The 11,331-nt window shown below is 44.3% G+C and overlaps 1 protein-coding gene across 1 annotated transcript; it reads right to left on the bottom strand.

The window, feature by feature from the left end:
• Positions 1–637: 637 nt before the first annotated feature.
• gask1b (golgi associated kinase 1B) lies at positions 638–10,946 on the bottom strand. Its single transcript, XM_029726893.1, has 4 exons — positions 9,749–10,946; positions 4,393–4,610; positions 4,037–4,263; positions 638–1,511 (listed from the first exon to the last, which is right to left on the bottom strand). Exons 1-4 carry the CDS (start codon positions 10,659–10,661, stop codon positions 1,304–1,306), a joined length of 1,566 nt encoding a protein of 521 aa, XP_029582753.1. The 5' UTR covers positions 10,662–10,946; the 3' UTR covers positions 638–1,303.
• Between the last annotated feature and the right edge of the window lie 385 nt (positions 10,947–11,331).

The raw sequence follows: 11,331 nt of genomic DNA, 5'->3' as shown, positions 1-11,331 counted from the left end.
AGGGGCAGACGGACAGATTATTCCTTGTCAGCTCGGGGATTCGATCTAGCAACCTTTCGGTTACTGGCCCAACGCTCTAACCACTGGCTACCTGCTGGCCTACCTGCTGCTCTAACCACTGTTCTTACCTGCCGCCCAGATGCAGAAAGAGGCAGGGGAAAACTGTCAATGGAGGTATAGATATGTATGCGTGTGAGCCTGGAAGAAGAACTGGCTTAGACTCATTGAAACTAACTGGAAAAGAGTGGGGCCCTCCATGAAAAACATACACTGAGGGCTGTGTTAATGAGGGCTGTGTTAATGAGGGCTGTGTTAATGAGGGCTGTGTTAATGAGGGTTCAAAGGAGTTAAAACAACAACCGCTCTTACTCCCGGCACTGACACGGAAAATGACCCCACAAAGCTTCAAAGTCTATAGAGGCTCAATTGCAAGACCCTGTTTATACCAGCCTTGCAAAACAGACACAGTGCTTTGGCTCATGTTTCATAGGCACCAACTATTTCTGTCCTTGATTTGTCTGACACTTTTAAGGCTGACGATGTAATGGTTGAAAGACCAGAGAGGGGGCAGCCTACTGTATATGTTATGCTAATTTGTTTCTGGGTCAAAGTCTGATGTATTTCAAGTAAAAGTACATTTATTTTCATTTACATTAATTTTTTTATCAACATTTGAAATAATATTAAAATAAATATAAACAATGAAATTGGTCATGTTGGAGGACTAACATCTTAAGCGGTCCAAATGAAACACTTTGTATAACATCGAAATAATTTCAAACTAATGTCCTTTTCTTATGGCAAGTTAGACAGATGTTAAACCATCAAAGAGTTGTAAGCTACTGTAAGGTGAAGTCGGAGGAGTGCTATGGTACATGAATAAGGCCCAAAGAAATGCTAAAAATAATTGTTTACTGTGTTAGTTATACTGTAGATGAGTAACGTTAAATATTATAATAACAAAGCAGACAACTACAGTAAGACTGTTGGGTTATTGAATACAGAACTGTAGCCACTTTGTATAATGAATACCAAGAGTAATGTTTCAGCTTGACAATTCAGAGCTGTGAGATTCTGGCTTGATACCAAATCAGCAAATACAGTACGTCCTGTTGGAGTGAAAGCCCTCGAGACCCTAGAAGTTCTTTCACTGGCAAATATTTTGATTCGAGGAATGGAAGTTGTTTTTATGGCTTTCGGAAAGTGAACTTAAAAAATTACTAATGGCTTGGTCTTTGTGGAAGATCAAATTCCATGTCTATATCTACTCTCCATTTTCTCTCCTTTTCCAAATCCTGTGACATCATACATTCATGGGCACCACTTTGATGCCGTGGGCATTGATGTATGTTAGGAGAACCTGGGCCCGTCTCTCGATGACGTCGATGAGCTTCTCGATGCCCTGCCGTCCTCCTTGGCTCTCCCAGTACAGCTGATCCAGGAACAACGACTGGAGGAGCTTCTCCCTCAGCCTCTGGCTCATCAACACGGCCACTGCCTGTTCTGGGAGCCTGGGTGGAGAACAGGTTGGTCATTTCATTTACTTGGATAGTTGGCAACACTATTTGGTTAGATGGTAGCACTTTATTTGGATAATCAGTAACTGTTTAACAAACTATGACCACAACTGTTTGATCCATATGCATAAACTGTACATTTATATGCAAATGCAAGAAATAATGTATTACTTAATTAAAAAAGATGTACTCCCAAAATTCATAAATTCTACAATGGCATAATGTAATTCAAGGTAATATAATCTAATTCTGCCCATGCCTAGAGTACATTATCCAGGCCGGAGCCTTCTAATCTTTAACTAATGTGAAATCCAGTTGAAAGCCTCTGCTTTGAAGAAGATCACTACAAGCTATGTAAGAGGAGAGGTGACAACTGTCAGTGCCAGAACAAAGTCCCCCCCCACTAGGTCCTCCCAGTGGTTTGTTCTACTGATTTATTCATCACAAAATGAAGATGAAACACAGGGAATGTCCCTGGGTGTGTCACCATGCCTATGGGTGGGTATAATATACTTCCTAACAAAGGCATGCACTTGGTGATTACGTGTTAGAATGCAGTATTTTCCCACAGTGTGAAGTCAACAGTGAGGAATCTCTAGACTAAGAGCTGATCAACCACAAATTGTATGCAGGGGGTACATTGTAGATAGTTGCTGATTGAAAGTTGAGAATAAAAAAATTCTGCACACTGTACAGTAATATTGCAAAGACCATAGTAATATTCAGAAGAATCACTGTATTATCCGACTAATTATCAATTCACTATGCTGTCTATATACAGTACCAGTCAAAAGTTTGAACATACCAACTCATTCAAGGGCTTTTCTTTATTTTTTACTATTTTCTACATTGTAGAATAATAGCAAAGACATCAAAACTATGAAATAACACATATGGAATCATGTAGTAACCAAAAAAGTGTTAAACAAATCAAAATACATTTTACATTTCAGATTCATCAAATAGCCACCCTTTGCCTTGATGACAGCTTTGCACACTCTTGGCATTCTCTCAACCAGCTTCATGAGGTAGTCACCTGGAATGCATTTCAATTAACAGGTGTGCCTTGTTAAAATAACATTTGTGGAATTTCTTTCCTTCTTAATGCTTTTGAGCCAATCAGTTGTGTTGTGACAAGGTAGGGGTGGTATACAGAAGATAGCCCTATTTGGTAAAAGACCAAGTCCATATTATGTCAAGAACAGCTCAAATAAGCAAAGAGAAACGACAGTCCATCATTACTTTAAGACATGAAGGTCAGTCAATCCAGAAAATGTCAAGAACTTTGAACATTTCTTCAAGTGCAGTCGCAAAAACCATCAAGCGTTATGATTAAACTGGCTCTCATGAGGACCGCCACAGGAAAGGAAGACCTCTGCTGCAGAGGATACGTTCATTAGAGTTACCAGCCTCAGAAATTGCAGCCCTAATAAATGCTTCACAGAATTCAAGTAACAGACACATCAACATAAACTGTTCAGTAGAGACTGCATGAACCTTATTTAACTAGGCAAGTCAGTTAAGAACTAATTTGTATTTACACTGACGGCCTACCCCAGCCAAACCCAGACGACCCTGGGCCAATTGTGCGCCGCCCTATGGGACTCCCAATCATGGCCGGATGTGACACAGTCTGGATTTGAACCAGGGACTGTGATGATGCCTCTGATGCAGTGCCTGAGACCACTGCGCCACTCGGGAGAACTGCTGCAAAGAAATCACTACTAAAAGGACACCAATAATAAGAAGAGACTTGCTTAGGCCAAGAAACACGAGCAATGGACATTATTGGAAATCTGTCTTTTGGTCTGATGAGTCCAAATTTGTGATTTTTGGTTCAAACTGCTGTGTCGGTGAACGGATGATCTCTGCATATGTAGTTCCCACTGTGAAACATGGAGGAGGTGGTGTGATGGTGCTTTTCTGGTGACACTGTCAGTGATTTATTTAGAATTCTAGGCACACTTAACCAGCATGGCTACCACAGCATTCTGCAGCGATATGCCATCCCATCTGGTTTGCGCTTAGTGAGACTATAATTTGTTTTTCAAAAGGACAATGTCCCGACACACCGTTAGGCTGTGTAAGGGCTATTTGACCAAGAAGGAGAGTGATGCAACAGATGACCTGGCCTCCACAATCACCCAACCTTAACCCAATTCAGATGGTTTGGGAAGAGTTGGACCGCAGAGTGACGTAAATGCTACCAACAAGTGCTCAGCATATGTGGGAACTCCTTCAAGACTGTTGGAAAAGCATTCCAGCTAAAGCTAGTTGAGAGAATGTCAGGAGTGTGCAAAGCTGTCATCAAGGCAATGGTGGCTACTTTGAAGAATCTAAATATTTTGATTTGTTTAACACTTTTTTGGGGTTACTACATGATTCCATGTGTTATTTCATAGTTTTGATGTCTTCATTATTATTCTACAATGTTGAAAATAGTAAAAATATAGAAAAACCCTTGAATGAGTAGGTGTATCCAAACTTTTGGCTGGTACTGTATTTCGACGTGGACTCACTCCTTGATTCCCTCCAGTAGTCTGTAGTCCAAGTTGTCCTCGTCGCGGTCGAAAAAGCCCTTGTTTTCAGTGAAGACCAAGTGCCTGGGGTCGTGACCCCTGTGGATGATGTTGGCCAGCGTCAAACTGTCCATGTCCCCACATTCCAGGTGGTGGCCCTGCTCCACACACACGTCCTCCTGACGAGGCCTGAACCCACAGCAGTTCCGGTCCAATCGGCTGTATATCTGAAGAGACAAACATTATTCACTTAAGCTATTACCTCAAAAGAGTGATGCCATTGCCAATTATCTCAACCCAACAGCGTCCTAGTTTCCTTCTGAAGACATTTAACACTGTAGTTAATCGTACAGTACCTGCAACAGGAAATCAAACAGGGCTAGTTTGCTCCACTCATAATGGTGAATGCTGGAGCAGCCAGAGTTAGGCTTGGGCGTGACGTTCCTGTTCCAGCACCTCTGTTTGAGGGAGCTCTGGTACTCCCCCCATGTCATCCTCACAGTGGACTGGCCCTCTGCATTGTCCCCTGGAGAGAGAAAACCATCCCACAGCACCACGGGGCAGGGCTGGCCATCTGTGGGATGAGGGGGATCCAGAGGTAATGTTAGTGTGACCGCCCAGGCTTCGAACATGGGCCGTATGTGCAAAGCCTGTGTTGGCTCTTTGAGCTAACTCTAGACTCAGTCCATTAAGCTAAAGAGCATCTTCACGTCCCAGGAAAGGTTAGTCATCACACATGCATAGTTCACTGCTACACTAGCATTAGCATACAACACTGAGGAGGAGGAATACGAAGGCTCATGAGTGTATTCCTGTTGAGGAGGACCAGACACCAAAAAAACGCAACAGGGAAACAAATATAAGGGCTACAGATATAATTCGGGTCAAGGGCAGCCGTACAAAGAACGTCAACTGACGCCCAAACATAGCCAGGGCAAAGCTATGATTAAAGATCCTACGCTTTGAGGATTGATATCATGGTGTTATGCATTTGCACCTCTGTTTCTCAAACTCTCCCACAGACTTATGAGGACTCAGACGGCTGCATGCTCTGCTGGCTAAAGGAGCTAGCACTCACAGGCTTCATAGCTCCAGGGCTGATACTTCTGCTCACAAATATGCTTGGCCTTATAATATTACATTGGCTACAACATTCCTGGAATGCTGATTTGGGAAGAGATAGACGTGACGTAGCTTACATGCTATTAAAATGTCACCTTAACATTGACGTGTAAATTAGTCTAGTCGTAAAATTAAATACAAATAAAATGATACTATTTTAATATTGAATACTGCACTGTTGGGAAGGGCTTGCAAGTTAAGCATTTCACTGTACTAGTGCATGTGACAAATAAAAGTACAGTGATGAATAAAACTACTGTTCCATGAAGGAGGGAATGAGGTATAACATAATATGGGAAGTCAATCACCAATCCTATTCACCTGAAAACTGAAATCACACCCAAAGGGCCAATGGATGGCGAGCCCGCCCTCAGAAGCTTCGCCTTCCTGGGGCCGCATTAATTTCCTCAATTCAGTACTGCTCTTCAACGAGCCCTGATGGCGCGAGGCCAAAATATATTATACCTGGTTCCCTCCTTCAGGGAACAGTAGTTATTTTCATAACTGTACGTTACCTTTTAATCGGTCACTCGGTATAACATACTATGGGGACATACAATCACACCCCAACCCGGGTCAGAGGGTACCAAACTAGGAGGCCCACGGTTACCCAAGCACACAGGTTCCACCAGCTCCAAAAATGGGTTACAGAAGCCACCTTTTTCCTTAATACTTACCCGAGAAGCCTGAACTGTCAGAGCCTCATGAGGCCTGAACTGTCAGAGCCCTATATAGCGAACCATAACCTGCTGCAACTTGGCTATGCACACTGACACCTGCCACTGCAGCCCATATCCATAGACCCCACTGTTCCAAGAACAATACTTACCTTGCGAGCCTGAAATGTCAGAACTCAGACAAGGAACCGCAAGTCCAAAACAACAGAACACCTATTGTGACTTGGCACATGCATGCTGCATAGAGTCGATGAACCACGGCAGGAACCTGCAGGAACCTGGAAACTGCACGATGTCAAGGCTCAAATCCACAAGAAACTGTGGTAACCCTGATAATGCACACTTTACGCGCTGCCACACCCAAGGCAGCCCAAGGCTCAAACCCACTGGGAACTGTGGCAAGCCGGATATATGCACAACATGTGTGCTGCCTAACACCCACTACAGGACCCAGCCATAACACTATGAGCCACACTGGGAGCAGTTACATCCAAGCAATAAAACCTCACAAAGGAATGTGAGGAACCCCCAACTCGCTGCAGCACAGATGTCACCAAATGTCATGCCCCTGAACAATGCCCAAGAAGCCACCACACCCCTACTGGAGTGAACACACACCTCTAGGCAACCCTTGTCCTTTGCTGTGATATGCCAGGGAGATGGCCTCTACAATCCAATGAGAAAGGTGCTGCTTAGAAAGCGCCCTAGCCCCTAGCTGACAGCGTGTGGTGATCTCCAACGTGCTTGGCCAAGGACATGAGCAGAGCAGTCTTGTAGGAAAGGACCTTCAGGTCCACAGACTCCAATGGTTCAAAAGGAGGCTCACACAAAGCTTGGTCCCAGGTCAGTGCCATAGGCTTAGACCAGCCTTTCCCAAAATCGGTCCTGGGGACCCCAAGGGGTGCACGCTTTTGTTTTTGCCCTAGCACTACACAGCAGATTCAAATAATCAAAGAGTAATGATAAGTTAATTCCATCAAAGAGCTCTGAAAAGGAGAAATTCCTTTAACCTGACACCAACCCTCAGACAAGCACCCCTTATACATACACAACCCTTTCGTAGAGGGAGCATGTGCTGACTGTATCATTGGCGCATGCGCCCTCTAATCCCTAGCCATCAAATTCAACCTTTCAGGAACAAACCCATAGATCCTATATCTTTAGTCATGGGTGCCAAACTCTCCTGTGCGCCTAGGACAATAGATCCCAACGACACAGAATCCTCCACAGATTCCCGCCCAACAGGCAAATGACATCCAGAAACCAGAGTTGTCTGGGCCAACGTGGAGCCACTCCAAGGTGGCCTGAATCAGGTCCATCGGAGGAAACGCATAGAGCATGGTCTGAGGCCACTGATACATCAAAGCATTCGTTCCCAACGGAGTGCCCAGATCCCCCATTAAGAAGAAAAGATGACAATGCATGTTTTCTCACGATTTGTAAAGACCTACATCAGCCCTGCTAAACCGGTCCCATATATATGGGCAACCACCGAGGGGTGCAGTCTCCACTCCGCAGAGATAGGAGGACCACCCCCACAAGTGCCAAAGCCGCTTCCACCACCATAGAAAAGGTGCGGGTAATAGGGAGAGCCCGAAAGGCAGCACCAGAAACTCATAGGCCACACCATCTAAATGAAACCTTCAAAACTTTCTGTGGCGAGGATGTATAGCCACATGAAAATACGCATTCCTTCAGATCCATGGACCTGAACCAATCGCTGGGACGCACCGACTGCAATAGCCGGCGAAGTCTGAGCATTTTGAACTTGCAAACCTTGAGGTGCTTGTTTAAAACATGCAAGTCCAGGATGGGATGCAATGTTCCATCCCTCTTGGGAACTAAGAAGTACTAGTACACTAGTACACGGGTGGCCCCCGTGTACTTCTGACACGGGGACCACCCGAATAGCCTGCTTTTGAAGGAAAGAGTAAATCTCCTCTCTCAAGACAAGCGCTAGCACCTCGAGGACCATTGACGTAATGACGCCACCAAAAGGAGGAGGACGCACAACAAATTGCAGACCGTACGCCCTCGTCACAGTCCTCATCACCCATGGTGACACTGCACATACCTGCCACTGGACGGAGCATGCTGACAGTCTCCCCACATTATCTTCTGAAGGGGCAGAGCGCCACCCTAAGGACTGGGATAATTTGGTTTTTCTTTCACGCTTGTTTCCATATCCACCTCCCTTGACAACCGTGAGTCTGAATGTGGGGAAGGAACTGTGTTTATTATGCCCACACTTGGACAATACCAGTCTCTATACCCCTGAACACAGAGAAACCTTGTGTAGAAGCAATGTGGTACCGCTGTTCTAATACCTGCCCCACACCGGGATCGGGGATTTCGGCAAACAGTAACTTGCCCCCATTGGGAGCAGTGTTGCAACAGTAAACGCTTGGTGAGGAGGTCCCAGAGAACATGCCCCCTCCCCCAGCGAGGGCTGCTTCTTCCCCTGCGCCACAGAATAGTCTGCTTTCATCCCGCTATCCTTAAACCCAACGTGGTGACTGTGCCAAGACATCCACCACTGCCCAGAAGAACCAAGACAGTCAGAAACTGACCTCGAAGCCACCCCTGGCCTGGGGCAATCAGCCTCTGGCCTGGACCCTTTCCTTCATGCCTCGGAAACTGCCGAGCCACCCCCGACAAAGTATTTTCGTGGGAAAGGGACCTGTAGATGTGAAGTCCTGTTTTTGTTCCTTCTCGAAACGGGCCTAGAAAGACTCCATAGCCGAGCCAAACAACCTTGTTGGCGAAACTGGCTCCTCCAAGTACATCCACCTGTCCCTCTCAGGAATCTGGGACAACGTCAAGCAGAGGTGGCGCTGAGACACCACCACTGCCCCCATACTTTTCCATACAGCCAGGACAGACGCAGCACAAAATTAGCCGCAATGCAGATTTCGTAGAGAAGCTCTTAAACTGGCTTCCCCACCTCCACGGTATTATTTAGCTCCTGCAGCAAATCAATATGATACATCTGCAGTATTATGACCACATTCAACAACTGAGCCCCACACCCTCAGCCTAGTACACTTTGTTCTGCTGATCCACCGAAAAACCGACAGTTTATTCAGAAGCTCCAGGCTCGGATTAGCCCCTTTATTAGGCTCTGGAGATAAATAACTTACTAGCTTTCCATTCATCGGCAGTGTGCATTCGAGCCTCACTTTCTCCATACCGTCTACATTCATGGTAGCACTGGCCTGGCTGAATGAGGGGAGCCTTTAGCTCATTTGCAAAATCTTTAAACAGGGGTAAGCGATGCTTCACTGCTGCAGAGACAGAATGTAAAATAATCTATCACAAGACATCTAGTGGCCCTTTTGAGTACTTCAGATTATTACAGGTGTCTATAATCTCTGGCCCTCTCATTAACCTTATCACATATAATGTAAAATATGAAATAAATAAATATGATTTAAAAAAATAGAATGACAAATCTGTAAAACATTATCCTAAATATAAACCATAAACATAGTGAATACAATTGGTGTTAAATATGAGGGTTTTAGCAGGAAATTTCCTTTCATACTTTTATTTATTTTACTATGTCAATATGTATTTGTCGTCATGTTCTGACTTCAAACTAGTGGCAGTTGTGAACACAGTCAATAGTTGGAAGAGTTGCAGTTAAACGGAAAATAATGCCATTGTTGATTAGATGCTTTTTTCATTAATTAAACTATTTTCTCTGGAACCATATGGTCTATCTACAATAAATCCATGGACAATAAGGACATATATAATACCTTAATATTATACATTAATACTTTTTGTTATTGAAGTATAAATTACCAAAATTACCATAGATTCTGTTAATAACCAAAATTACAGAAGGTGACGGTAACTTTTAAACATTTCCGGTAGCTTTTCAACCCTAGTCGGTGGACAATGGGCCTACCTTGTACAAACGGAAACTTCCTGCTGACAGCGACAACGCTCCGGTTCAGTCCCAAGACCCTATCCAAATGGAAAGCGAAAACCTCGCTCGTGTCCACTGGACTTTTGATAACTCCACATTGTCCTATACACACTTTATGGTCATTGACATCGTTTTGTTTGTCAGAATGGATCAAGGACAAATATGATGTACTTTCAAAAAGCAAGAGGGGGATAAATTCCTTTTGGGACACTTCATGAATACGCGAAACTTTACCGTCAGCTAGAAAGCGCATGGCACTAATGTCCTCTTTGCTGAACCACGGCGGTGCCCTCTCACTGTATATTCGGATAGAACTGACGTGAGGTTCTGTTTGCATCTTTAAATTCGAGCTTACATCTCGTGTTGCATGATTTATGGTGTTAATTTGTTTCCAAGTTATGTCGATTCGGTTAGTGCGCTTTTGTCTCCATTCCTCCCTCTTCAATGTGCCAATTTTATTTTGCGTAAATCCCTCATTAGGTTTAGTTCTCCTCGCTTTTCTCCTTAGTTTCGGTCTCACTGTTCCCCTCATAATAGATGGTTTAATGCGCCTTGACTTTAGTGTTATGTACACCACATTGGACCGCGTTGGAACCACTGAGGGTAATACAGAGTCGTCGTTAGCACCGGTTGGTCCCAGGTCGAACCTCAGATTGTATAGTCCCAGACTCTTCTTGTACCCGTGTCTGCCCAACCGTCTATCCTGGTGCAGCAACGAATGTCCAACCTGGGAAACCACGAAAAACAGGTACACACAACATGCACCCACGATGATCAAATTCCTTTTCGACGGGGGATACCTCTGAACGCAGTTAGATATCCTCAGAAAAAACGAACACGACCAAAGAATGAGAGACTTTTTGATGTCTCCAGGACGTATTATCGTCTCCATTAGAACTTGTGATCCGACATGGTTAGGCTATCTGTTTGTCTTTGCCCGGAGCTCAAATAAGGATAAAGACAGCGGCGGCGCTGCCGGCGCATAACTTCCGAAAGTAATTTTCAACTGAAAAAAAGTGATGTCCAAAATCAGAACGCGATGAGAGGGGCTGTGGTAATCCTTGTTTAGGTCAATGTGTCATCGCAACGGAGGAAGGGTGGCTTTGTTGCTATAGAGAATTAGTAGGGACAACTGTCAAAACAGATAACATAATCATGTCAGGACATGAATAAATGAAGGATATAGCCCCCTCTATCATACATGTATGACAATAATAGCCCAAACAATCCATATTACCTATATTAACAGCATATCATATTGCATTGGTCAGTGGTTTGAATGTGTGTAAAAGTAACATTCCTCAGGCGACATCTGCTGGTGTAGTTTTACACAGCGATGTGATAAAGTGTGTGTGTGCCTGTTTGTCTGGTCTAGCCTATTGTCTAGTATGTGGAAAAACTGTTGAACCTGGTCAGTGGTACTAGGATAACAACATAGAAGGTCAGAAATACCTTCTCTATTGTGATGTCAGCGCTGCAGAACAATAAGACAGAAGGGAAAAGGAAAGTTTCCTTGGGATGTGCAAGGTAGGGCAGAATGTAAAAACAGGAAACAGTCCGTC

Source organism: Salmo trutta, chromosome 3 (genome assembly GCF_901001165.1).
Source record: "Salmo trutta chromosome 3, fSalTru1.1, whole genome shotgun sequence".
Lineage (NCBI taxonomy): Eukaryota > Metazoa > Chordata > Actinopteri > Salmoniformes > Salmonidae > Salmo > Salmo trutta.
Note: the sequence above shows the minus strand (reverse complement) of the source record. Positions and strands in the feature narration are given on the sequence as shown.

Coding starts and splice junctions, on each gene's coding strand:
- gask1b (XM_029726893.1), bottom strand. CDS start 10,661: ATGGAGACGATAATACGTCCTGGAGACATCAAAAAGTCTCTCATTCTT. Junction 4,611..9,748: donor GAAGTTTCCGTTTGTACAAG/GTAGGCCCATTG, acceptor CTCATCCCACAG/ATGGCCAGCCCTGCCCCGTG. Junction 4,264..4,392: donor TGTTTGATTTCCTGTTGCAG/GTACTGTACGAT, acceptor TTGTCTCTTCAG/ATATACAGCCGATTGGACCG.